This window comes from Lampris incognitus, chromosome 2, assembly GCF_029633865.1.
Source record: "Lampris incognitus isolate fLamInc1 chromosome 2, fLamInc1.hap2, whole genome shotgun sequence".
Lineage (NCBI taxonomy): Eukaryota > Metazoa > Chordata > Actinopteri > Lampriformes > Lampridae > Lampris > Lampris incognitus.
This window is the reverse complement of record NC_079212.1, coordinates 19,740,894-19,768,193: the sequence shown is the minus strand read 5'-3', so window position 1 is coordinate 19,768,193 and position 27,300 is coordinate 19,740,894. Positions and strand designations below refer to the sequence as shown.

Sequence of the window (27,300 nt, the reverse complement as noted above, 5' to 3'; positions counted from 1 at the left end):
AGTGTCGTGGTGCGCGTGTTCATGTCAGTACTTGTGCCTACTGTGGATCGCATGCTTTTAGCCCTTGACTGGACACAAAAACGTTGCTCACAGAAACGCCTCTTGACCCTTATTTGGACAAACGTTGGGGATCCTTCTAAGTTTATCAAGGGAACCAAATAACTTAGTACAAGATTTATCATATGTGTTACCAGTTCTGTAAGAAACAAATAGGAAATAAAGGCCTTTTAAATTATCATAATGTGTGTGTTTTTTGTTCGTTTGTAGTTATTTATTTATTTATTTATTACACCACCACCACCCCCCTTTTGGCCAATTTCCCTATTTTCCGAGCTGTCCTGATCTCTGCCCCACCCCCTCCGGCGACCTGGGGACGGCTGCGGACTACCAGATGCTTCCTCCGATATGTGTGGGGTCGCCAGCCGTTTCTTTTCACCTGACAGTGAGGAGTTTCACCAGGGGGACGTAGCATGTGGGGGATCACGCCATTCCCCCCAGTCTCCTCTCCTCCCCGAACAGGCGCCCCAACTGAACAGAGGAGGCGCTAGCGCAGTGACCAGGACACATACCCACATCCGCCTTTCCACCCACAGACACGACCAATTGTGTCTGTTGGGATACCCAACCAAGCCGGAGGTAACACGGGAATTTGAACCGGCGATCCTCATGTTGGTAGGCAACAGAATAGACCCACACACCACCCAGATGCCTGGGTGTGTGTGTGTTTGATATGCAAATACACTCAGATTTCCTTGTTCCACACAGTCTCCACAGCAGTCCCACATACTTCTTAATGGTTTATTATTCAAAGTGAGTAAACCGTGGTGTGTGTACAGTTAAGCTGTTCTTAAATACATATTTCTAACGTTTCAATACACTTTACCACGTATTTCAGTATATTTACATGTAGCCATATCTGTACGGTTCTTTTAGAAGGCACATGTCCCACACACTGTATGGTAACCCTAACCAGAGAATAAGATTTTATCAAAATAAAATAAAATAAAAAGTGCATCTGTTTAAACCGGATGTGACCAAAATAATTAATACTGATTGTGCGGCCCTCTTTAGGCTCCAAAGCCCTTGCATTGCTAGGTAAACTTGAGCACACAAAGTAGAAAGACTGAAAGTAAGAAATGCATAAATAATTTAAAAATATATTTCAGTAACAAAACGTGACTTATTACATTTTCTCTGGCTAACCATTTGGCCTCTCTTTAGCCGTGCCAAGGCTTAGAAAGGGAACACAGATGTGCAACTGGGAGGAAAAAATGTAAAAACAAAATCCTTTATAAAGGACACTGGTAAACAAAAAAATATAACATACCAGCATCTCATAAAAAATGGCAATGGGAAAAGAAAAAAAAAGACTGATATATTGATGTGTTGTGTAAAAATCAAATTTACATAAGAAAATGTTCAACTTTAACACCGCTGCTCCATTCAAAGAAGTACTTCTGTGGACTGCAGGACTGTTTCAGTAGTTTGAAAAATAAAGGATTATACTCATCTCTTTTCTCTAAATTAAGACAATGGGGGGGGGGAGCTTTTCTGCAGTGCAATGAGGCAACAAATAAATACATGTGATGGAAATATGTGAGGTGGACCTACAATATTGGAAGTCAATGATGAAATTACTGGAGCTTAAGAGCTCCAGTAAACATCTACTTCTGGTCCCTATTTTGTACACGTGTAAGATATAGAAAAATAACTAATTTGTTACAAACAAGGTAGATGTTACTCATTTGTACACTTGGTGGTGTTTCACAAATCTTGACATCCCTCTGTCCCGACTTGGAATAACCGGGGCTGTTTCTCGAGTCGGTGGTTGGTGTAATCCAAGAACTGTTTCGAACCATAACATATATAGTCATACCATCATATTAGGGTTGTTACATTCATTGATGCTTAATTGTGACTCAAGGGTATCTTTCACTTTGACAGTTTGCTGATGACACGAATCAGAGCTCCATTCTCATCCTTTAGTCTCTGGTTGTCCGATTTGAGCTCAGTTAAGACCTGGGAAAACAGAGGAGGAATAAAAGGTATTAAAACATTTTAACATCGTTGAAGTCATGACCCACTGAAAACCTAAGTGATCCCTAGTTGAGATGAAACTAAACTTTAAAGCTTTAGTGATGGAAGGATGATATTCCACATTAGTAATGTTAGCCAATTGTTTACCATCCATTGGCCATCTTGCTTTAAGTATAGCAGTGGTGAAATATGTTGAATCACCACTGGCAACAAACTGACCAAAAGACACTGACACATAATATGAGCTTGGGATATCCTTCACAGACAGTCATCTCAATAAAAGGAGAGGTAAAGTAAGGAGTACATGCGTAACAGTGCTGAATCATGCAATAAGGGCAGTGAATGGGCAGAATGCTCTGCATGTGAAAATAGAGAAAGGAAGAGAGAGAGAGAGAGAGAGAGAGAGAGAGAGAGAGAGAGAGAGAGAGAGAGAGAGAGAGAGAGAGAGAGAGAGAGAGAGAGAGAGACAGGGAGGGAGGGAGGGAGGGAGGGAGGGGGAGTAGAGCGAGGCAAAGAGTGGGGGGGGTTCAACTTCCTGTATCTAGGTCACATCTCTCAAGATGAGTAATAATCGAAAATAACCGCAACCTTTGTCCAAATATTTACCCCTTCGCTTAAGAAACTGCACCAACAATGACCCCTCTGTGCTAGCTTTACAAATTCCATCAACAAAGCGCGAACACAGGCACATACCATAAACATGCACTGGAGGGGGGAGGGGGGATGAAGATGGCTCACAGCCTGTAGTGCATCCCACATAACCTGCCACTCATACCATTTTCTATCTCATTTTCCTGTCACCCTTCATGGTACTGTGCACTTTAGTATGGGAACGTCTTAAAGAAATCATATCAAGATGATGGCACGCTCATACAATGCCCTGCAGGAAGGAACAATATTACATACAGAAGGTTACTGCGGTGGGAGCAGATCCAGGACTGTGTATGAATCTGAGGAACAAATACTGTTAGCTACTGCTCTAACACAGTGCATGAATATACACATATGAGCACATATCGCTGAGCAAATGTTTCACTCCAAATAGTTTTATTATTTAATTTGAGGGGCCAATGAGCTCACGGGTTTCACTTTAAGATGAAGATTTTATCAGAATGATTTTTTTTAAATTTTTTCAAACAATGAATTTTGCCTCTGTTGCACAACAAACGGACAAGCTTCGAACTCTCGGGAAAGACCAATGAATGAATCTCTTTAAAGGGTAATTCTGGGTTGTTGTTTTTTTTTACAACCTGGATCTTATTTTTTTGTAGTTTTTGCCATGGTGCATATCGGCTATGATAATGTTTTACTCAGCGGCTTCATTTTGGAAATCCTGGACATGAGTCCACTGTTGGACTCAGCTTTACATCGGTGTCTTACAGTGCCACAGAATATGATCCTACAACCTGACCTTTAAGAGAGAAAAAAAATATGACTAGTGCCTCATTTAGACTGTGCACATTATTTTCCATTATGACTTCTCAATTACGACTTCTCAAGCTGTCGAACTCCAAAGTGAACTGCACTGGTCTTGTTTAAAGTTAATCGACTGTTTCCTGCACCTGTGTATTTTGCATGATTTATTTAATAAGTCGCACAACTGCTACATATTATTATTGTTATTATTATTATTATTATTATTATTATTATTATTAGGGCCCTGTGATGGACTGGCGGTCTGTCCAGGGTGTCTCCCCGCCTGCCGCCCAATGATTGCTGGGATAGGCTCCAGCATCCTGCGACCCTGACTAGGATAAGCGGCTTGGATGGATGGATGGACTTCTCAATTGCGCTGACTGGGTAGTTTATTGGTTACTACAACCTAAGTTAGGTGTAGGGGTAGGTAAGTCGAACCAGGACGTAGCTCAGCAACACATTTGATCCTTGATAATATTGGACATTTCAAATAGCATTCAATTTTCTACATACTTCCATGGTTTAGATAACTGGGTTAAATGGGACTCTTTGAAATACTATGTCTGATGCTGATGTTCAGTTGCCTCATGAAGGTGAGTCTAGCAGCAGTCCTGTGTCCAAAATCTCCAAAATGAAGCCAATAGGTAAAATTATAGCATAACCGATATGCATGAGGGCAGAAAACTACAAAAATAAGACCCAACCCTGTAATTACATTAATATTTATCATAGCTCTGATTGTTAGCTAGTTTCATTTGGCAACCACCAGCAAACCATCCCACTGCACTGTTCAGCGCTGTTACGTAAGGCTCTTTATGCATGCTGCACGACCGTTTCTATAAATAGGTCCAAATGGAGGCTCGTGAGAAAAGGTTAGGAAGGCGGTGGGCGTGAGGGGTGGGGGGTTAGTGGGACTGCCCTTCGATGGCCTTAGGGGAACGTGGGTTAGAGGCAGGCAAAGAGGCGGGAGAGGAGGTCAGTTGTGGGGAACCTGCCTGTGAGGAGGAATACAGCTGAGGAGGAGGAAACCGTAGGAAGAAGAGGAAGAGGAGGAGGAGGAGAGAGGAGTGCAGCAACAGTGAATAGCTGAGGAAAGGGGGGTGGAAAGGCGGCAGTGGTGGTGGTGGTGGGTGGGTGGGGGCGGATGATGTCAAGAGGATCAGAGGTCCTCTGTTTCAGGCAGGGAAGCCGTCTCAGAGAGGCGCGAGAGGACACGCAGCATGGCCCTGTTCTCAGCCAGGAGACGCTCGTTCCCCCTCCGCAGGGCCTGGAGCTGAGCCAGAGCAGGGAAGGCCTGAACATAAAGGAAAAGAGAGAGAGAGACAGACAGACAGAGATAGAGAGAGGGAGCATGTGCAGAGTAGCGGGCCATGTGCGGAGAGAAGACAGATAAAGTGTTTACATATATCTACACATGCTCGATGGTAATGATGTGAGTGCACACCACCCTATGCAGGAAATGGAAAAAAACCAACAACAACAGACAGGGACTGACTGAAGGGCTTGTCAACAAAGCATACGTAGAAAAACACTGTGCGCCAGGTGTATTTGAAAAGGAAGAGGAGAAGCTGTTTTTAAAAAAAAGCAAAGCAAAGTGTAAAGGCCAGCTCTAACCATGGCTCTGTGGAGGGGCGCGGGTGAAGTGTGGTGGAAAGCTTTAACATCAGACTTAAAGGCAACTCTATATGCCATAAAGTGTCTGTAGGTTTTCTTTCAAACCAATCAGATTAACAGAAAATTTCACTAATTAGTGCTTCTTCAACCTAAGAGGACAGAAAAATGTGTGAAATCTCCTAATACGTATAGTGATTGGCTGCAGCTGAAAGCTGTATACTCTTGACACTAGATGGCACATGGTTGCCTGTGTTTGTTTTACGCCATTATTGCTGTCAAAGGAAAACCTTGCATGTCCATAAATGTTAACTTTTAAAATGAATATAAACCACAAAGGCGCATCCTGGAGGCTCGGCCAGTTAACACACACCATTTGTATGTGACTGCATTTCAAATCAAGCCCCGAAGAGACCCTTCCCCCTCGTCTTGCTACACAATCCCATCTAATTTAGGCAAAACTGACCAAAAAAAACAAAAAAACAAAGGAAATTCTTCAAAAGAAGGATCGTCATTGTCCCAAGGGAAATGAAACCATGTGAACTTCCAGTTTCAGTGACAGGGTTTGCAGGGTTTTCATGTGACAGCAACACTGAGTTTGGGAAAGAGGAGAAGAGGAAGGAGGGGGGGTGGGTACTTTCACCACAAACCTAAATTTAAGGCTTTCTACAAGAGCCCTTGTAAATGACTCGTCAAGGGATTGGAAATCATTAATTTCCGCCTCAACTCGGTCGGGCCGGGTCTCATGGTAAACCTCAGTGTGGATCTATGGAGAGGTCTGTGGTTTGACACCATTCCTGAGGGTTAACCGCAGTGCACACAGAAAGGGTGCGTGTGGTTTTCCAGGCTACCCAAACACTAGTTTGTAGGATGGCCAAGGATGAGGTAAGGAGGACATCCAGCTGCTAACAACCCCGAAACACTTTCATGGAAACAATTTGAAGCCGGTCTGTGCTGGGATTGAATGACTCATGCATATGGAGGCCTGTGCCGTTGTGTTCTCCTGGTGCACTGGTGCAGGCCTCCAGCAGCACAGACACTAAGGACGTAGCATGAGCCTGCGCTCTTGGAAAGGCGGTGAAAAGAAGAGAGAGAGTGAGGCAGACACTTAAGAGGAGAACACATAATTTCCCTTCATTGAGGCAGCTCCTTAAAACTAAACAAGGCCTGTCTTCATTTCAAATCCCAGAGCGAAATTACCAACAGTTGCTCTCTCTCTTAGAGGTCAGTGGCTGCAGACGCTACAGTTCAAATGCAACAGCCCAGATACAACTTCAGGGTGAAATGAGCTAAATGTAACACGACATACTGGACAATAAAACATATAAAGGGTGTGAAAGGAAAAGGGTTTTGTGACAATGCCTATGTACCGAATACAGCATACCAGATGGCTGTATTGTATTCAAAGGGCCATGCCAGTGGGTTTTTTTGCACGTTTTAGTCCATTTACTACAAATCGTTTACGCTTTACATTTCTGCCGACCATCTGAATGTGCTACTCCTCCCGTCCATGCAGCCATTGGTTTGAAATGAAACTCAGCTTGCAGAGACCACCGCAGAACATTTAGTCGCCGTCATTTGTTTATCAAAGTTAAACCATCACCGTGGGATAAACTGAAAGGGCGGATTGATTTCATAAACTGTGTGTCACAAGGTTTGAAGACACCCACACAACAGAATGTATGCCTCTGCCAGAAAGTAGTCCCTGGAAAGATTATTTTACAAACAAAATTCAAATGTCTATGGCTTCCTCATGGGAACAGAAATGTTGGCTGAGAGAAAGAGAGAACTTCAAGGTGGGATTATCACCTGAATGTGCGAATTAGAGAAAATAGGAAGATCTAGAATTTATATAAAAAAACAATAAACAAAGGAACAAAAACAAAAACAGAAACACAGCAACAGCGATATACATTGGAAAATGGTGGGCAGAAATGTGAAACATACGTAATTTGTTGTAGACGAGTTAAAACTCACAAAAAACAAAACCCCACTGGTATGGCCCTTTAAGACTACAACGTGATTTGTGTGTGAATGTGTGTCATCACACGTGTACGCATGCCCCAGTCTCTGAAAGAGCAGGAGAAGGTGAGGTGGCAGGCAGGTGTCAATCACTCGTCCGCATTGTATCGACCACTCACCATCCCCCCCTTCCCTAAGACAGCCCGCCCTCCAGGCCGGGCTGCTGTCAGGGCTGGTACCCACAGCGGAAACGCATTGGGGCCCCCTGCTGAGGGAACCATGAGGACATGGGGTCAACATTCACTGCTGTCGTGTTTTTATAACCACTGCTTTTCAATCAGGTCCTCAGGTACCGCCAGTACTGCTGATTTCCTGTCCTGACAGGTAGTTCATTACATTCACCTGTTGTAGTTCTAATTTAGCATTCACGCCATAGGAAGTAGAGCTGTGGACTTGGAAATACCGTCCACACCATAAATACTACTCATGAACTTGGAGTTTTTTTTTAATTTTATTTTTTTACCTCTATTTCTCCCATTTGACGTCATTACCGTGTTTTGGCTGTCCAATTTTTTTTGCACAGTTTTGGCTGTCCAATTTAACTAAGGAGCATATTTTCAACAAATAATCTGAAATATATATATATATATATATATATATATATATATATATATATATATATATATATATATATATATATGGCCTGTCCAGGGTGTCTCCCCGCCTGCCACCCAATGACTGCTAGGATAGGCTCCAGTATCCCCGCGACCCTGAGAGCAGGATAAGCGGTTTGAATAATATATTTATATATATACAAATATTACTATTGCAAAATCGACTGTGTAAGGACAAAAAAGTTAAAAAGCCTAAAGATTAAAAAGACATAAAACTGAAATTAACGTTGGCACTGAAATGATTAGTCAGTACAGAACATTAATCGATTATAACTTTGGTAATCGATTATTCGTTTTAGACATGTATCAAGTAAAAATACTAAACATTTGCTGGTTACAGCCTCAGAAATGCCAAGATGTGCTTGCCTTCCTCATAAATAAGGTGAAAACTTTAGGGTATTTATGGCTCCAAAACACCACTTTGGGCTTAGGGAACTTGTAACGGGAATCTGTCATTATTTCTGACATTATATAGACTAAACAATTAATCAATTAATCAAAACAATATTGATTAATTGATAATGAAAATAACCGTCAGTTGCAGCCCTATATATATGTAGATAGATAGATAGATAGATAGATAGATAGATAGATAGATAGATAGATAGATAGATAGATAGATAGATAGATAGATAGATAGATAGATAGATGTGTACTATCATGTGTAAGTTAATTTATATCACTCATTCATTGAGCTGATATTACTTAATTAGGCAAGCAAAAAAATTAATTAACTAATTTAAAATTTATATACCACACCCGCTTCTGCTTTCCTTCTATGTCTTTTAACACAATGTAGAAAGTTATAACAGACAATCTGTCAATAAATAACAACACTATAAACAAATATTTCTGGCAACCTCCATCTTGGCATAAACCGAGTTCAGCTGAGGTCGCTTTGTGGACTCTTCCAAGTTGTTATGAGCAAGCGAGTCCTTCATTCTGTAACTCATGTGAATGAGGCATGAAGCCTGGAAAAACTGGGACAGCAGGTGAATGTGATTTACTAGCTGGCAGAATGGGAAACCAGCAGTAGTGGCTGTACCTGAGGACCTGATTGACAACCACTGGCCTATATGAAACTGCTGTGTTTAGTATTGCCATCACCGTCATCCATAACCGCTAGTGGCACCTTGCGTTTTGCAGAAGACCCCGGCTGTGACTTTGTTTTCTGTGTGAATCGCATTGCTGTACTTCATCGGTGCCATCTCATAATCTAATTCTGTATTTCACGGATGAGCAAGAAATTATCTCAGCGGTGCGAAACAAAGACGGCGTTCAAGCCCGTGTCTGCTCAGGCCTGCTATTTCCCTGCAGCTTCGCTCTTTGTGATGCAGAGTATACACAGCCAGCGCTGGAATGCCTCACAAAAAGCAGGTCTTTCACTCTTGGACGGGGTTTGGTATTCAGCTAGAACTAGGTCACAGTGTTCACCCCAACAGCGGATAAGTGGAGCAGGGGAGCAGCGGCAAACAGACTCCTCCTTAATCAGGAGCTGCAGGAGCCAACCCCGCAGGACACTGGCTAATGAACCTTATGCGTTGACCTCCCCTCTCTTTGCCGTCCGACCCACCTGGCTAGCCGACAACCCAGACACTCCAGGTACAGTATTACAGGTGTGTTTTCTCAAAAAGCCTTAGGCGCGCTTGATTTTTCCTGCGAATGGTTCGGCCTGTGGGGAAATGTCGACGTATGAGTGTGTTAAGTAGGTTCCGATTAAATGAAAATAAATAAATAAATAAATCAGACATGTGCACACACAGTGAAATAAATGAAGCAACCCTTAATATTGTAGTGATTTCAGGGGGCAGCCGGGACACGAACCCGGGTCTCCCGCAATATGGGCGACTACGTTAGTCAGTCGACTAAAGCAGGGGTTCCCAAACTTTTCCATCCCAAGGCCCCCCAAATAGCATTAGCTTCTGGCCGGGGCCCCCCTTTTTGCAAGATGTCTTTAAAAACCCATTGACAATACTGAGGCAAATGTTAAAAAGAAGAAAAAAAAACCTCCTGAATATATTTCCTTACTTTTGTTAATGCAATAATAATGACATTTATAGTTCACATTTTAATCCTTCCATTATATTGAATAGTTCTGTTTTCCATTATAAGCAATTTTTGTTATAAAATATATTTGATCATAATATACATAATAATTCAATTTATTTAAAAAAAAATTTTTTTTTTTAGAATTTTTCCCTCATTTTCCCTCCAATTTGCTGAGGCCCCCTTGGCGTCCCCTGGCGTCCCCCTACAGGGCCACGGCCCCCACTTTGAAAACCACAGGGCTAAAGGGTCTTACTCGGAGCCTAAACATCCATGGTCGTTACACCACTCCGCTCCCGATGGCCTCACGGTCTCGCCATCCCACTTCTGACACCAATGTAGTGAATTTAGGGGGCAGCCCGGGAAGTGAACCCGGCCGGCTACGTTAACCAGCCGACTAAAGGGTCCGACCCGTTGGCCAAGGGCTAGCGAGTCTACACATCCATGGTCGTTACAATAGGCTTAAAAGCAAATGGTTGCCATTTTGACCCAGGTAGGCCTCAGTCCAGCAGAGCCTGGCTGACAACACAACATTTAGTATTTTTGCAAGGTGAGACGAACCTTTAACTCCTCCTCCATGTCTGACACTCTCTTCTCCAGAGCCTGTTTTTCCTGAGAATAAAGAAGAAAAGAGCTTCAGGTGGGTTTTTTTTTTCCTATGAAGAAAATTCATTTTGAGTTTGAGAGATGGCCATCAGAGCAAGATTGGAAATAAGACAGGAGAATAACACTGGATAAGATGAGGAAATGATGTGAACCTTCAGCCAATGTTGAAACGGTAGAAAATCTCAATAAGATAAAACTTGGGAGAGGACAGCTTTAGAACAATAAAACTGATACCGACAAGATAACCTACCCTTTTCTCCGAATCAAGTACAGTTGACCTCTCAGATATCCTGTCTTGTCTCTGAAAGTTAAAATGGGGCTGTTATTTGTTGCAAAATCATTGAACTGAGGAAATTAAAGGTATTCTTGCACATGTTTGAGCAAAAATTACTCCAACTGGTCCACCTTAATTCATGCAGCCACCCTTCATTCTACCCAAATTTGTCATTAATACAGCTTTCTATTTTAGCGAAACGATCACATAGACCCCCCCCCCTTTTTTTTTTTTTGTACCTGAGTGACTTTCTCCAGCTGTGATCGTATCTTGGCCAGCTCATCTTTGCTGTCCTGCAGTCTGGACTTCAGCTTCTCATTCTCATGCAAGGCATTCTCATACATCTGCAAACCGATGCAAAGCAACGGCAAGTCAGCAAGCCCGCTTTTGACACCACTTTACGATGAGGCATCCTTTATAAAGGGTTGATAAGTAGTTACTCATTCCTTTAATAATTAATCATTTGTCAATGTGTTATAAATCAGCAATAAGATTTTAGACTTTGTGTTGCCAGTTTGGGAGCCCACATTTTTGCAATGCCTTCTTTACTCTCCTTTGACATCCTCTTGGAAACCACGTGACAGAAGACGACTGCTCATTTACATTCTCAGCATGTGGCATACACAGTAAAACAACTTGAAAATCCTGTGCAATGCCTGTGCAAAAGTCAACTTTTGGAGAGCAGCAACTAAGTTAAGGGGTTAAGTTTAGGGCTAAGGTTAAGGGAAATTTTGACATTAAAGATCTGTACATCCAAGTAAGTGCTGGTGGCCTGTATAGTCTCTGAAAAGTATAGCTGCTCTCGGTGCAATCTATTTCGACATAGAAATCAACGTTCTCCTGAGAGCGGTTCTACACTGCCTACATGTACCAGAATGCATTGCACGAGAGTTTGTCAACGGATTAGAAAACAAGAATCTCAACCAATCTGCTTTGTAGTTCTTCCACCATCCATTGACGTCAATGGATGGTGGAAGTAAGCCATTTTGCTATGTTGGGTTACAGTGATACAGAGAACATTGGCAAGTATTGTGTACATTAGAGAGATGCCAATGCTACTATGCTTAATACATGGAAATAAAGTTTAAAATCAGCAACATTTCCCTGTTAAGTTTAGGTAGTGGTTCGGCCATCTTCATCTGATCTCGTGATTTCCGAGAGAATGACTGGAGACTCGCTCATATTAATGAAATGTAGGCTCCCAACCTGATGACGCAAAAAGTCTTATGTGTTATAACATCTTATTACCTATTTAAAATACATTAATAAATGAGTTACTTGCATTAACAATGTAATTAGTAACCACTTGTGAAACCTTTACAGAGTATGTCTTGTAAAGTGCTACCCACAGGTTTCATGTCAACAATGCAAATGTCTTGGTTTTCTCTTTTCTAACAGTTAAGCTGAATTAAAGGGGTGAGCTGAGAGTTATGTATACTTTCTTATAGTCCTTGGTACTTGAGTCCTCCTCCTGCTTATTCAGTGCGGCCAGCCTGGTCTCCCTCCGTGTGTAGGAGCTGGTGCGACCTAATGGTTTGTCTGCAATGCTGTCTCCTCCACTAGAGTCCAATCTGGATGGGAATAAATCGGATATTTACCACATATTTCCCCTATGCAAGTATGTATTTAAGGAATATTCAGGATGTTAAATGTTTTATCACAATAAGAAAATTGCTAATCTAATATTAGGGACACAGATGATAAAAGATACTTACCTCGTCACTCTATCATGCTGAAAAACAAAGAACAAACCAGTTAGCCAGTGAGGTCACAACTAAATCAGTACCAGTTCTTTTCATGGAAAGCATTTTGGCACAAAAGAAAAAAGAAAAAGAATACTCTGTACTCACTAGATCCAGATTTGTTATTCTGATAGGATCAAGCTTGACAGTGAAATATTTTCCATGTGAACATAACAGAAAAACAAAAACAAAAATTCCAAGTGGCTTATAGTCTTATTTCAGATGCCAAAAGACCCAGGAGGAAGAATTACATAAACAAGTCAGCTTGTCTGATATCAGTGACTCAAACACTGCAATAGCAGAATTTGCATGGCTCAAACTTCTCTGGAAGGCCCAGAAGTGCATGTTTGCCATGCACATGCCTGCAGCACTAAAGATGACATCATGTCACGGAGAAAGCATTGTTTCTCCATGGACCCTTTTTGCTGCGTGACAGCATCCAACTAATGACCTCAGGGAACGGGCTGCTGACATTTGGCAGGATTTCTGTGTGACCAGTTTTGTCTGCATTTCTGCTCAACACGTCAGGGTTTTATTTCCAGCCGGATAAACCGTGGACAGATTTCTCCTAAGTTGCCCCGTTCACATGCGTTTAATATCATACCAAGACACTATTGCATACACATTCCACATTCATAATCTTCTCAGTATAGATATGGATGCTCACAACTAAGGATTTATTCAATGATTTGTAATCTTTGATTCTTTTAATTTTTTGAAGTTTTCGAATCAGATGTTTTTTTTTCAATACCTCTGGAGGTATCGAACATTCTTATTTCTGCAATTGTACTGTGTTGTCTGAACTCAGCTTCTAATGAGAGATTTACAATTTACTTAATGACAGATTTGCATTGTCAAAAGCACAGGGTTTGGTCTCTAAACTATCCATCTTTGTATCGCAGGACACATTCAGACATTGCATACGTAGTACAGGTGGGTTGTTTTTCCCATAGTGTCATCCATTAAAGTTGCATTCATCGACATATAGTGACTATCTCCGCAGAGGAGCTAAATATTCAATGTAGTCCTTGCTGAAATCTATTGAATGCTAACAGCTGATAAACGAGTATAAGGGATGATGCCATATTGCGTGCTTTACTATCATGTAATGAGAGAGAGACAGTCAAGTCATATTTTGTGAAAATGTCATTGTACAAACACAGCTGGTCCACCACAATGTGCTTTATGGAGCAGCAAAAGGGGAATATACAAAAAATTCAGAATTGAGATAACAGTCCAAACCAGAGCTAGACTGATGATGTAAGATGTCCTCATGATCTTCTGTTCTGGTCCTATGTCCTCCTAAATCTGAGGATTGGGAGTTTATTTTCCATTTATTTATCCGGTTTGTTATCTGGGAATGAGGTATTAAGCACTCCATGGTAACGGCTTATTTCAAGATGGGCTTGGGTTCTGTTTAGAAATGCTTTGAAATAAACTCCAGTCTCCTTGTGTGGCGGCCCAGACTGTTTAGACAAGAAACAGATGTTGACGGCGTTAATAGCAAAACGCTTTTGGGGAAATGATTTATGTCAGAAAGAACAGAGTGCACAATTATTTCCAACGCCACACTTGGCAGGTAGAGAGACTTTTGTGCCGCACCAAAAGAGCCATTTCCCACAGTGTTTACACAACTGAGCCAGCGCTGCCTGTCCTTATGTGGTCATACACTAGAGCGAAACCACCATCCAGTGACAAACAGACCCCTTGACCTCAGAGGAAGAAGAGCCAAGGATGAAGCCGGCAGCTCTCACCGAACAACTCTCCTTACACAACCCAAGTTGACCTCTGAATGGTGGCCGTGGGCCCGCTCACTCTTCATCGGTTTTGAGACTAATCTGGGAAGACAGCCTTGGTGTTTATGCTGATGTGTTTTCATTTACAGTTGTCAGTTTCCTGGCGGAATGGGAAATTGGAAATGCGAAAGGCCTTTGCCCACCACATCTGAATGTTTTGTCTGAAAATTGTGTACAATATGAAATAAAAATGACCCCACCTTTTGTCTGTTAAGTTCACACACAAACTCTGAAACTGTGGTCCGTCAAAAATGTTTTTGGAACAGTTCCGATTTTCTGCAGTTTTTTCGCATCCATCCATAAACTCAAGAGGTTTTTTTGAGAGTGGTTGGACCATGATGACAGATTTAAAAAAAAAAAAAGCTCACGAAAAGTTCGAACTTGCTGTGCAAAGGCCTCAACCCTGCCCAAGGATTAAAACTTCGCATCATAACAAAACTCTGACCCCATGAACTCACACACGACACCCATGTCCCTCTAGTGGAGCTGTGATTTGGTGAGACATGTTTACTAAATCCTTGGTTTAAAGCTGTTACGAGGAGTTGGGGATTTTGTTGACTTTTGCACGGCCCTGTGGACAAAAGCGGTAGCGTTTGGCTAAAGTCATTTCGCAAAAGTGTTGCCTGTTATATTTAAAGTGACAGTAGACAACTTTTTTTTTTTGCTTTAACTTATCGTAATGAAGTAAATGTTGATTGCACAGTGAAATGTCTACAGAATAATAATGACACCATCGGCGTTTAGATTGGTTCCCTATAAGCATTACCTGCCACCGGGTACGAGCTCGCGGGAAAATGAAGGCTCGATATAGGGCACAACGGAAGTGCGTCAACCATTGCGCAACCAAACTAGGAAGAGGATCGCGATTTGGGATCGCTGGGTCGCGAATCTCCGAAATGCGGCGGGTCGAATCCCCGTGTTACCTCCGGCTTGGTCGGGCGTCCCTACAGACACAATTGGCCGTGTCTGCGGGTGGGAAGCCGGATGTGAAGAGTAGGGTAATTGGCCAAGTACAATTGGGGAGAAGAGGGGGGGGCGATTTTGTTTTCCTCGGTAGCGATCCCCAGTAGCGAAAATGGCGGACGGTAGAACAACCGAAGTGACAGTGGAAACTCTACTCGGCAAGAGGAAAAGGACCCCCCCGACAGAGGAGGCAAAGTGGTCGAAGAGGGAGAGTGATAGATCAGGTAAAACAAGAGTGAACCTCGGACAGGGATTCACTGTGTTGAGATATGACACCAGTGTATTTGTATGACTATGTGTTACTGTGTACTATTATTTTGTTTACGACTTTGTTTGTCCACAAGTGGGCGGTGTTGCGCTTGCGTGCGCGGATTGATTACGTCACTGAGACGCTGGTCATTTTTCTTCTTCTCCCAAAACGACCGAATAAACGGAGGCTGCATTTTTCCCTCCAGCAGAAGTTCGGTAGTCAGTACGATCTTTATAACGGTTTAATAATCTACTTCATCTGCGCAGAGATAGACATAAAGTATTAGTCTAGTCTTCTAACACACTGGATGGAGAGGGCTCCGGTGTGAGTACTTGATCTACTCGCCCTACCAGATGTGCTCGGTATTAAGTTTAGAAATCACGTCAGGACACAGCGCTGTCGCTCGACACAACCTCTCCGTGGCATTCTTTATTTAGACTGACACAGCATCAAAGGCAGACCCGATCAAACAACCCAGAGCCCGCAGGCATCACCAATCGATCCCAGCACAATAGAACAGCACCAAATCAAATGCAGCACTGTCGATGTGTGCATACATAACATTTCCCCCCCCCCCCCCCCGGCAGGATTTCAAACATGAAAGGTTGACACAAAGTCCTCTAGGTGGCCAGGGCGTAAACGTGTGCGAACAGGTCGCGGGGCGGCCTGAGGCTGGGCAGGCCGAGGTGGGGAGGGAGATGGCAGGGGGAGCTGAGGCCCAGAAATGTCTGGGGCCCGTGTAGGAGCTGCATGAAGCCCCGGGGCGTCTCGCCATGCTGAGGGAATGGCTATGGTTGTGTCACCAGCTGTGTGTGGCGGAGCTGACACCTTCCGTAGACGACTGGAGTGCCACCGAGTGCCATCGCTGAGGAGGTAAGTGGCTGGGCCCAGCTGACGGGTGACTTGGAGAGGAGAGGACCAGTATGAAGCCATTTTATTGTCCCTGTGGGGCCTGCGGACCCTGACCCAGTCTGACACATTGATGTCTGGCACCCTGGTTCGTTTTGACTGGTCAAACCGTTGCTTCATCCGCGTCTGCTGACGAGTGACTGAGGCTCTGACCCCAGAGGGAGGTGCCTGAGGTGTGGAGGGGCGGAGCCTGTCAAGGGGCATGCACAGTTCCCGGCCTAGCATGAGAGAGGCTGGGGAGACGCCTGTGGTCGAGTGCTGTGTGGCCCGATAGTGTAGCAGAGTGTGACGGATGGCCTGCGTGAAAGAGCACCCTTGGGCCATGTGTGCTCTGAGGCCGTTCTTCAGTGACTGGTGAAAACGTTCAACGCCGCCATTGGCCTGGGGGTGGTAGTACGCAGTGCGTATATGACGGATGCCCTTGCTTTCGAGATAAGCAGTGAACTCAGCAGAGACCAGCTGAGGGCCGTTGTCAGTGGTGATGGCCTTTGGGAGGCCCCAGCGAGAGAAAAGAGAGTCCAGGAAGTCGATGATGATCTGTGAGGTCACAGTGCCGGAAGTGGTGAGTTCAGGCCATTTTGAGTGTAGATCGTAGGCGACCACCATGAAGCGTTGGTGGTGGGGAACTCCATGGATCTCACCACAAATGTCCAACTGCAGGTGTTCCCAGGGCTGAGAGGGCCAGGCGAGAGGTTGCAGGGGTGGGGGAGCCTGGTGGCCGGTCTTGCCACTCACAAGGCAGGCAGAACAGTCCTTCACCAGAGCCTCAATATCTCTGTCTATCCCCGGCCACCACACCAGGTCTCGGCAGTGCTGTTTCAGTTTCACAATGCCCAGGTGGCCTTCATGCGCCGTATTCAAAACACGTGCACGGAGAGCAGCTGGGACCACTGTGCAAAACCCACGTGCCACGCAGGTGTCGTTCCAGCAGGAGAGCTCCTGTCTGACTCGGGCGAACACAGCCAGCTCCTCAGGGACCTTGTGAGGCCAGCCGTTCTGGATGTAGGTGCGGAGCTGGGAGAGGACAGGGTCCTGTTCGGAGGCTGCCCTCAGCTCCTGCAGAGAGACAGTGGCCTGGAGGGGTGTGTGTAGCATTTGGACAATGTCCTTTTCCACACAGTCAGTGTCCGTCTGTGGAGCTGGGGTGGAGACAGAGCGAGAGAGCAGGTCGGCGACAACATTGTCTCTGCCTGGGGTGAACTGCAGGCTGAAGTTGTACTGGCGGAGGCGGTCAGACCAGCGGTGCAGCCTCAGGGGTTTGTGGCCTGTCCCAGATGTGGATAGCAGCGCTGTCAGGGCCTGGTGATCTGTCCTGAGGGTGAAGGAGCGGCCATAGAGGTAGAGGTGCCACCTTTCACAAGCCCAGATACAGGCTAACGCCTCACGCTCACCCACGGAGTACCGCTGCTCGGTCAGGTTGAGGGCACGGGAGGCGAAGGCAATGGGCTTCTCCACACCGTTCTGGGTTTGAGACAGCACGGCCCCTATCGCTGTGGCTGATGCGTCACAGGTCACAAAGGTGGGGCTGGAGATGTCGAAGTGAGCCAACACTGGTGGTGAAGTCAGTTGAGTCTTGAGATCACGCACAGCGTCACTGCATGCCTTTGACCACACCCATGGCTCGTCCGTACGCAGCAGCTGGCGCAGGGGGGCTGTGGTCGCAGAGTACTGGGGAAGAAACCTCAGGTAGTAACTTGTCATACCCAGGAAGGAGGCGACCTGGGCGGCCGAGCTGGGCTCAGGGATGGCCTGAATGGCATCCACGTTGGATTGTAGTGGAGTTACACCGCTCGCTGACAGCCGGAACCCCACGAAGTCGATGGCTGGCACAGAGAGGACACATTTCTCAGCATTGAGAGTTAGCTTGTGCTTGGACAGGGCTGCGAAGACGATGTTAAGGCGCTTGTCGTGGATTTCACTGGTGGGCCCGTGTACCACTATATCGTCCAGATAAATGGCCACGCCCAGTATGCCAACCAGCACGGAGACCATGATTTTCTGGAAGCAGCTAGGGGCGGAGCTGAGACCGAAAGGCATCCTGGTGTAGCGAAACACTCCTGCATGTGTCACAAAGGCTGTGAGGTTTCGGCTGCTGGGGTGGAGGGGCACCTGTAAGTACCCCTGTCTGAGGTCGAGCTTGGAGAACACCTCAGAGCCATAGAACTGAGCAGTGAGTTCTTCTGAGGTGGGCAGTGGATACTTATCAGGGACCACTGCCTTATTTACTGCACGTAGATCGACGCAGACACGCAGGCCCCCCGACTTCTTCTTAGCCACCACGAGGTTTGAGACCCAAGGTGACGCGTCCACCGGTTCAATGATGCCAGCTTCCAGCAGTTGTTGCAGCTCGGCGGAGACCCCATCACGGAGAGCCAACGGGATGCGGCGCAGTGGTTGGATGACAGATTTCACAGCAGGGTTGAGGAGAGGTTGATGGGTGAAGGCGGAGAGGCAGCCCAGCCCCATAAACAGCGATGGCCACTTCTGCTGCCAAGGTGTGGCGACAGTCAGGATTGCTGCCCCCCTTGTGTCTAAGAGGGAGAACCCCAGAGCGGAGAACAGGTCCAGGCCCATCAGGTTGGCCCCACGGCGTGCCACATGAAAAACTGCATTAGGCACCAGCTTGGTTCCATAGCGGACAGTCAGTTGGAGAGAGCCAACCAGATCGATTTTGGAGTCACCATACCCACAGAGGACAGCTGAGGGTGCGGACAGTGGCAGTGAACCGAAAAATTGACTGTAGGTATCAACATTCAGGAGAGACACACTTGCACCGGTGTCCAACAGCAGGGGAATGCACACATCATTAATGTTGACTGTGCATGATTTGAATGACACTGGCGCAGAGCTCACCTTGTGAATGACGGCGGTTGAAGACTGGGGGATGTGGCCCTCTGACCCAGCCGGGGAAGATCGACAGACGTTGGCAAAGTGATTGTGCTTACCGCAGCTACGGCATGTCTGGCCACGGGCAGGGCAGTTCTGAGCCCTTGAAACATGAGACCGAGATCCACAGTTACCACAGGACTGTTGAGGGCGGAGCCGAGAACGCCGTCGTTGCAGTTGCAAGACGTCCCCAGTGGAGTCGGCGCCCGCCTCGCTCTGGCTGGGTTGCGTCCCGAGGGGCAGCCGTGAGTAGAGGGAGGAGTCGTTGGCAGCTTGACTGGAGGTGGCCACTTGCTGTGTATTTAGCATAGCAGCACACTCAGCTGCTACCTCAACCTGTAGTGCGATGGTAATTGCTGTGGACAGCAGCAGACCGTCTTTTTCCAGCAGGAGAGTCTCACGCACCTTTGCGTTGTTGGTGTGTTCGATTAGCTGGTCGCGAACCATCTCGTCCTGAAGCGCGCCAAACTTGCATGAGCTAGCTAGCCCTCGCAAATTAGCTACGTACTGCTGCACAGACTCACCAGGCAGTTGGTGTCGCTGACGGAATATAAATCGCCGAAGGAGGGCACTCTGTGGAGCAGCGAAATGGGTGCTCATAAGTCCCACAGCTTCGGCAAAGCTTGTGACGTTCCCCAGAGACCCGAGCACACGATGACCCTCTGCTCCCAAGCAGTGTATCAACAGAGCCGTCTTCCTAGCCTGGCTCACGTCGTCGAGCCCTGAGGCGATGATGTAATTTTCAAAACTATGTAGCCAGCGAGTCCATGGTACCGGAGGCTCGCCAGGTAATGCCAGGAAGGGGGCAGGTGGTGGGAGGGAGATATCAGCCATCCTCGTCGCCAATATTAAGTTTAGAAATCACGTCAGGACACAGCGCTGTCGCTCGACACAACCTCTCCGTGGCATTCTTTATTTAGACTGACACAGCATCAAAGGCAGACCCGATCAAACAACCCAGAGCCCGCAGGCATCACCAATCGATCCCAGCACAATAGAACAGCACCAAATCAAATGCAGCACTGTCGATGTGTGCATACATAACACTCGGGGTCCTGCGACTACAGATGACATCACTGCTTCACGCATTATGATTGGGTAGGGGCTAATTCAGTTTAGGAACAGCGGGAAACAGTAGATTGACGTTCGGCCCTCGCGCGCGTTGGTTCGTTCTGGGGTGGGGGTGGGGGTGTCCTAAACCTGCGGCCTCGCTCCTTAGACGCAGCTCGGGCCTTCGGCCCTCGCGCCTTTACTAACCAACTCTATGTCAATGTGGATTGTGAAAAACACAGCTAAATAACATAAAGCTAGCAACAACGCTAGCTAGCAACATAATCCGTGACGTCACATGTAGTCGAAGGACCCCGAGACGATGTTTCAGTGCGCATCGTTTGTTTCAAGTCAGTGCGCTTCGAGTTTCCGCGTTGTCTATTGGCCGACGCAACAGCCAATCACGGCTACTTCCGTGCCTACACCCCGTTGGATCTAGCGTTTGACTTATTGTACCCGAGCAGAAATGGAACCCACACCGGGACTTGAGAGGGTTTCACGCCGACTCTCAGTTGGCATTATTTCGACTTGATTAGTAAGTAACACAATCTGCCTACTTATTAATACTACTGGATGTTTTATTCTGCCTTTACCATAGCACTGAGATTGGGGTTTCTAGTTCAAATTGGGATTCTTACGGTTGTTTCTTGATCTGGACCGTAGCCAAGCTGCTATTAAACGGAAAGCGATCCGGCTGTCTTTGCGACAGTGGCGCAAACTATAAAACCACTTGTAAACGCTAGGGGGAAAGTTGAAGTTAACAACAGGTTTAAGAGCCACATTCACGCTCTGTTTGCCCGTGCATTTGTTTTAAAGAGAAAAGTGAGAGACGTGGTGTTTTTTGTTTTTTCTTGTCGTTTTTTTGTGGAAAGCACAGATGTTTGTAAGATGTACAGCGATTAGGACATGTATTTCTAATGGCGACTTTGTAGTATCCCGTCTGTGTGCCGAAAATTGTTTGTTTCGATCCGATCCTGAGACAAATATTAGGAATCATAAATAAATGTCTAATCCTCTCGCTTATGGTCTCATTTGAATGTCGGTCATGTGGAGAGACCGCTTAGCTGCTTTAAAGTAAATCTCAAATGAGTACTAGGGTTATTTACACCAGATAGAGCATGAATCCTATATAGTGAGACAGACATCTGTGTACTGCCGTGCTGTAATAGAGGTATTTTATGATACCACGAATGCAAGCATCGCAGTTGTATTTTACCTCCTTTGTGAACCAAACTATGAATCACAAAATAATACTATTGAGAACAAAGTGGTCTTTTTTTAATGATCTCGTCAATAAATTACAATCACCCTGTAAACTGGTCCACCTGCTAGAAAAGGCTGCTATCTATAAAGAGAACCGTTAGTGGCAGATATGGCTCAATAAATGTGCAGGCAACATGAAAGACACCAGGAGGGAAATCCACCAGGGGGAGAAGAGAATTGGGTTTAAGAGCAATGGAAACAGTCGGTGATCATGTGCATGCTTGAACCATGGGGTCTTTGTAAATATATTCTGCCCCCCACCACCACCAAGACCCAAGCGCACCCACGGCAGGGGTCAGCCGTACGCCTGCCAGCTGACCCACAGCACTTTGCCATGAGCTCACTGCTAGTGTAGATAAACAATAGTGCTAACAGCGGTTTGCAAGAGTCAACAACACCGCAAACCACTCTGAACAAATCACATCTCTTGAAACCAGTCCAGAGGTTGTCAGCCCGCCCCCCCAAAAAAGAGCTTTGCTTCTCTTTAAAGTATTACATTACTACTTCTGCATTTTCTTCTCAACGTTTAGCTTCTCCTCTTCTCTTGTCAGATCGTCGCCCCTTCAGAGCTTATTCCTGCAGTATAGGAAAATCTGAGCATATCCCCCACAACCACACATACGCTTATACATAGACACACACATTTTTTACTTATATCTTTGAGGACCCCTCATTGACTACATTCATTCTCTAGCCCTTAACCTTAACCGTCATAACTACATGCCTAACCTTAACCCTTACACTAACTTTAACCGAGTCCTAACACTAAAATAGACCCCTGAATAAGTGAGGCCCAGCCAAAATGTCCTCACTTGGCAAAAAATTCTTCACTCTGGTGGTTAAAAACCTCAAGTTGGTCTTCACACATAAGTACAAGAATACACACACACACACACACACACACACACACACCACCCCCCTCAACTCCCACCCAATCACTTGAAATCAAGCGCTCACAACAAGTGCTCACAACATGACTTCCTTCACATCTGCCACCTCTCTATTTTATGAACTCTCTGATTGACCTCTTCTGGCTACCAACAGCTACTTTTAAGGCACCCCCCCTTTTTATTTTTTGTAATGAAACACCAGACAGGCCACATTGTTAATATGCTGTGTGATTGCCAAATGAACAGTGGTGTCATAAGAAGCAAGGCAGCTGTGTCTCTGTTTACAGTTTTGCCTGTGTCTCTTCCACAGCTGGGTAACAGATGTCTGAATTTTGTTTAAGCGGACACATTCTCATGATAGAAATAGAGTGCAGAAATCATCACATCAGCGTGCTCCTTTGTGTCGTTCTCCTCCTCCTCCTCATTTTTCTTTTTTTTCTTTTTGGTTTCGTTTCTCACAGGAAAACACTGCCAATGGTGCTTGGGGGGGGGGGTAGTTGACATCATGGAAAATTCATGCTTGATTTCCAGCGTGGGCCGGAGTACAGTGGAAATAGAAAATGAAAACATTCAATGAAAACATTTCACAGTATTTACTGCTTTGCATTTTACTGCTGGTAGCTATGCTATGAGGGAGGCTGTCTGCATTATCATATAGCATTACATAAGCAGCCGACAGTGTAGGGGTGTCTAGAAAAGGACAGAATCCCCTTGCTTCTCTTTTTGGGCATTAGTTCATCATGCAAAACACAATTTGGACTCAGTCTGAAGTAGGGACATAAACAGCAAGAGTGCAGAAATGCAACAACACCCATGAGAATAACCTCAGGAAGAAGGGAAAACATAACAAAACAGGAAATTACAGATATAATGTTTCGCTCCGAAAGTCTTTTCTAGACTTTGTGGTCAAGTCCCCTGAGGTGTGAAGCACATCCTTCCCTTTCCTTGAAGATGGTTGTTAAGTGATTTACAGGTTATATATCAGTTTGAATAAGCTATTTTAGTAAATCCGGAACGACAAATGATGTATTATTGAGACCCTCCCCCCTGAATGACAGGTCACCATCAGTTCGCTGAATCAAATTAATCGAGACACAACTTCAACGAAACGTGCTGCAAATCAGCGGACGTCCTGAGGAGAAAAAAAAAAACTCAACTTCACTTTACGTGCATCTCCAATGGTGTGTTCAGAAGTGGGACATTTAGTCCAAATGTACTTATCAAGTCCCCCACTTTTATCAGTTTAGTTCATAAATCAACCATTAACAACCGCATAATACGCTTTGCGGCGGTTTAATGAGGAGTCAGATTGGATGGGGAGGCAGTGAACGCACAGCGGTGAGTAAACAAGCAAAACATTACCACGTCTGAGTGAGTCTGATAGCGCGTGCGCACACACACACACGCACACACACACACACACACACATACACACACACACACAGCTGAGCGATACCGACAGAATTAAACATCACAATGTTTTTGACTGAATTGATCAACATTAATAATCTGAAAGCGTTTTGGGGATAACTATTGGTGCTTTCAGAAGATATTTTACACACGAGAAGATGTTGAGAAATGATCATCAGTCAGGTGGATATGATGGCCAAGCAGGTAGAGACATTCGTTGTTCATTTCACTCAGCTAAAACAGTCGAATAAGTTCAGAAAATTGCATCACTTTACTGTAATTCAGCCTTTAAGACCAGGCATGACAACATTTCATCATGATATTATGACAGCCACAATCCCAGACGATATCTACAGGGCCTCGTATCACGATACTGATATTACATCGATATATTGCACAGTTGCACACACACACACACACACACACACACACACACACACACACACACACAGTCGTGTTTCTCTATCCTTATGAGGACCCCTCATTGACTACATTCATTTCCTAGCCCTTAACCCTAACCTTACCCATGCAAACTACATGCCTAATCCCTAACCTTAACCTAACCCTAATTCTAACTGTACCCCTAAAACTAACTGTAACCCTAAAATAGACCCTTTTCCTTGTGCAGACCTCTGAAAAGTCCGCACAAGGTATATCCTGTCAGGTTTTGCTATCCTTGTGCGGACCAATGTCCGCACAAGGATAGCTAAACATGTATACACACACACACACATTGCAATTGACATGAACAACTACTCCATCTGAAGCAAAGCATCCTGGAAAAATCAGTCAAACAGTTAGTTTGGAGTCACAGCTAAGCGCCCGTCTCACGCCTTGGTTCTGCAGAGGAAAAGGTTGTGATCTTACTCTGAAGTTTTTGGCGGTGGGCGAAGGTGAGGAGGGTGGTGAATCCGACACCGACTTCCTGGTGCGAGCCAGATCCTTGGTGCGCGGGTAGTAGGATGACATCTCTCCCTCTCTCTATGAAAAGTGAAAAGGCCCTCTCTCCGAAACTTTTTACTATAACATTCAGCAAAGTGTCCCGACAACAGCTGCAACGATCCACGCACACTCAGACAACAACAGCAGCAGCGATGCAGATGCTCATGACTGCGTTTAATTGAAGGAGGTGGGCTGCGGTCGCTGACCCAACAGGTGTGTGAGTGTTTGAGTCCGGCTTCAGGGTCCCATCGGCTGGATGCGGGGCTACGTTTCGGAGGGGGGACCGCACGCAGGGACAGTCGACGCTGCTACCGAAAGCTCAGCCAGTGGATTGACCATCAGATAAAACAAGGGGTAGAAATACAAGGAAGGAAAAAAAAAAGTACAAATCTTCCAAATCACACAAACAGGAAAGAGAAGTAGATCTTTCAGAAAAAAAAGCAAACAAATTGTTGGCCTTGCTTCCAACCCGTCCACACGGCGGCCCTTTTGATGGGACTTGGGGGGGGGGGGGGGAATTGACGTCCAAAGGAAGCCGTCTGAGAGAAGGAGAGTTTGCTCCAGATGCTCCCTCCTGTCTTTCTATGTCTCTTCAAGATATACACACAAACTCTCCATCTCCCTCCCTCTCTCTCTCCTTTCACTGCTTGGTCACCCTGCCAGTCCACTCCTCTCTCACCCCCCCAACTCCCCCGACTCCCCCCACACCCCCTCCTTTCTTTCCCTCTTCTCTCTCCAGCTTTGGCAGTTCTCTATCTGGCAGCCGGCCAGCGGCTCTGCTATGAACGGGCTCAGCACCGAGGGCTAAAATTGTCCACTGATGTGGACAGGGATAAGAGGTGGAGGAGGAGGAGCAGAGAACTGGAGTCAGGAGGTTGTAGCTCGTGTCTTGGTAAGGTCAGCTCCACCACTCCAGGAGCCATAATAGACAATGAGCGGCCAAGTAATCCCATCTCCAGATGCTTAGAAGGGGGGAAACTGGGCTGTGTGTGTGTGTGTGTGTGTGTGTGTGTGTGTGTGTGTGTGTGTGTGTGTGTGTGTGCGCGCGTTATGATAGAGGGCAAACACAGGGTATCAAGATCTCTCTCCATCAGGACATTTGTCTCATCTACTTCACATTTTGTCCTCTCTCAAAAGATCAAAAATGATCACTCGCTAATTCATTTGATTGAGATAACTGAATTATCCCGTCCTGATACTGCGCTTGCTCATGCTTAACCAGCAGCCTCCGGGGATCTAAATATCTAGAGCTAGTCTAGATATTAAGCCGTTGTTTTTTTTTTATCTCTTGCCAAAGTCTTCATCTTACACAACCATGCCCCCCCCCAACAACCCCCCCCCACACACACACACACAATCTTCTCATCATCCTCATAAGCCAGCGCATTGCTGCCTTCCTTTTATAGTGAGGTTTGCAGCACTGTCGCTGTTTTCTGGCTCCCTTATCCTCACTCCTCTACCGAGAGCAGAGAGAGGCAGACACACAGGCAGACAAAGAACAAAACAGCGAAGGAAGACAAAAAGAACAAAACAGACAGAAAGGCAGGCAGAGAGATGGCAAGAAAGAGAAACAAATATACAAAGAGATGAGGAAAAAAGAGTGTAGGCATGATTCACCAAAAGAGTAAATAATTTAAAGAAAGAAAAACTGAAATGCCGTCTCTCTCTTCCTGAATCTGGGATAACTTAAATCCCAAACGCCAATTCCTGTCCAGGGAAGATCAGCAACCACTCATCCAAACATTTTGGAGCTATTCACTAAGGGAGGCAGTGACTGAGAAAGGAAAACTAGTTTTCAGTTGGAATAGTTTCATGCTATATCGACTTGCCCACACGGGAACGTGTCAGTTTTCAGCATTTTACAATTTACTCGTCAAAAGCCAAAATAAAAAGTGACACATCTGCAAGTGGAGGAAGAGTCTTTTAGAGTTTCTAGCCCCCCCCCCCCCCACAAGTCCATCATATATACACACACGCACACAGATAGACACACACAGATACTCAGATATACATACAAATAAGGACATACACACACATATAGGCAAACACACACAATCTACAAGACTGTACGTGATACATACAAATACAAATAAATAAGTATGTAAGGCATGATGTAGAAATAACGTGTTTGCTGGGCTTTTTTCCTTTCCTCGTGCTACTGTAACATCATTGATACACTTTATGGGCTATAAGACCCAGATAAGTGTACATAAGTCCCACATAACCCTCAGACGTATATGACTCAGATACAGTTCAGATAAGTCCCACATAGGTTGCAATCTCTGACATGGGTTATTCCAGTGGGCTTGTCTATTTAATTCCTGCAAGAATCCACCCCCTCACCCCCCCACCACCCCCCACTCGGAGAATTCGAGTTCCATAACCCTTATCAGGAAATCCACTGGCTCTCTCTGTGGCAGTGAACTGCTGGCAGAGCTGTTGGAGACAGGCCCGTAAAGACTCGTATAAAGAGAGAGGATCTGAGCCGGAGCTCGGTCCGGTCGTAACGAAGCAGCTCCCCCGTTTATGACTCTCCATATGGAATATTATTCTCAACCATCTCTTGGACAGCG

At 45.5% G+C, this 27,300-nt stretch overlaps 1 protein-coding gene across 2 annotated transcripts; it reads right to left on the bottom strand.

Annotated features, from left to right (window-relative positions):
* Positions 1-758: 758 nt before the first annotated feature.
* On the bottom strand, positions 759-25,383 carry LOC130107270 (protein phosphatase 1 regulatory subunit 12B-like). 2 transcript variants are annotated; one of them, XM_056273792.1, is made up of 8 exons: positions 24,653-25,383; positions 12,342-12,358; positions 12,065-12,197; positions 10,866-10,970; positions 10,603-10,653; positions 10,308-10,358; positions 7,206-7,294; positions 759-2,019 (listed from the first exon to the last, which is right to left on the bottom strand). In XM_056273792.1, the coding sequence occupies exons 1-7, from the start codon at positions 24,752-24,754 to the stop codon at positions 7,253-7,255; spliced, it is 501 nt and encodes a 166-aa protein (XP_056129767.1). In that variant the 5' UTR covers positions 24,755-25,383; the 3' UTR covers positions 759-2,019; positions 7,206-7,252. The 2 variants fall into 2 exon arrangements, with proteins under 2 accessions (XP_056129767.1, XP_056129766.1); XM_056273791.1 differs by lacking the exon at positions 7,206-7,294 and having other exon boundaries at positions 760-2,019.
* Between the last annotated feature and the right edge of the window lie 1,917 nt (positions 25,384-27,300).

Coding starts and splice junctions, on each gene's coding strand:
- LOC130107270 (XM_056273791.1), bottom strand. CDS start 24,754: ATGTCATCCTACTACCCGCGCACCAAGGATCTGGCTCGCACCAGGAAG. Junction 10,971..12,064: donor GTACCAAGGACTATAAGAAA/GTATACATAACT, acceptor ATCGGTTTGCAG/ATGTATGAGAATGCCTTGCA. Junction 10,654..10,865: donor AGCTGGAGAAAGTCACTCAG/GTACAAAAAAAA, acceptor TTTAACTTTCAG/AGACAAGACAGGATATCTGA.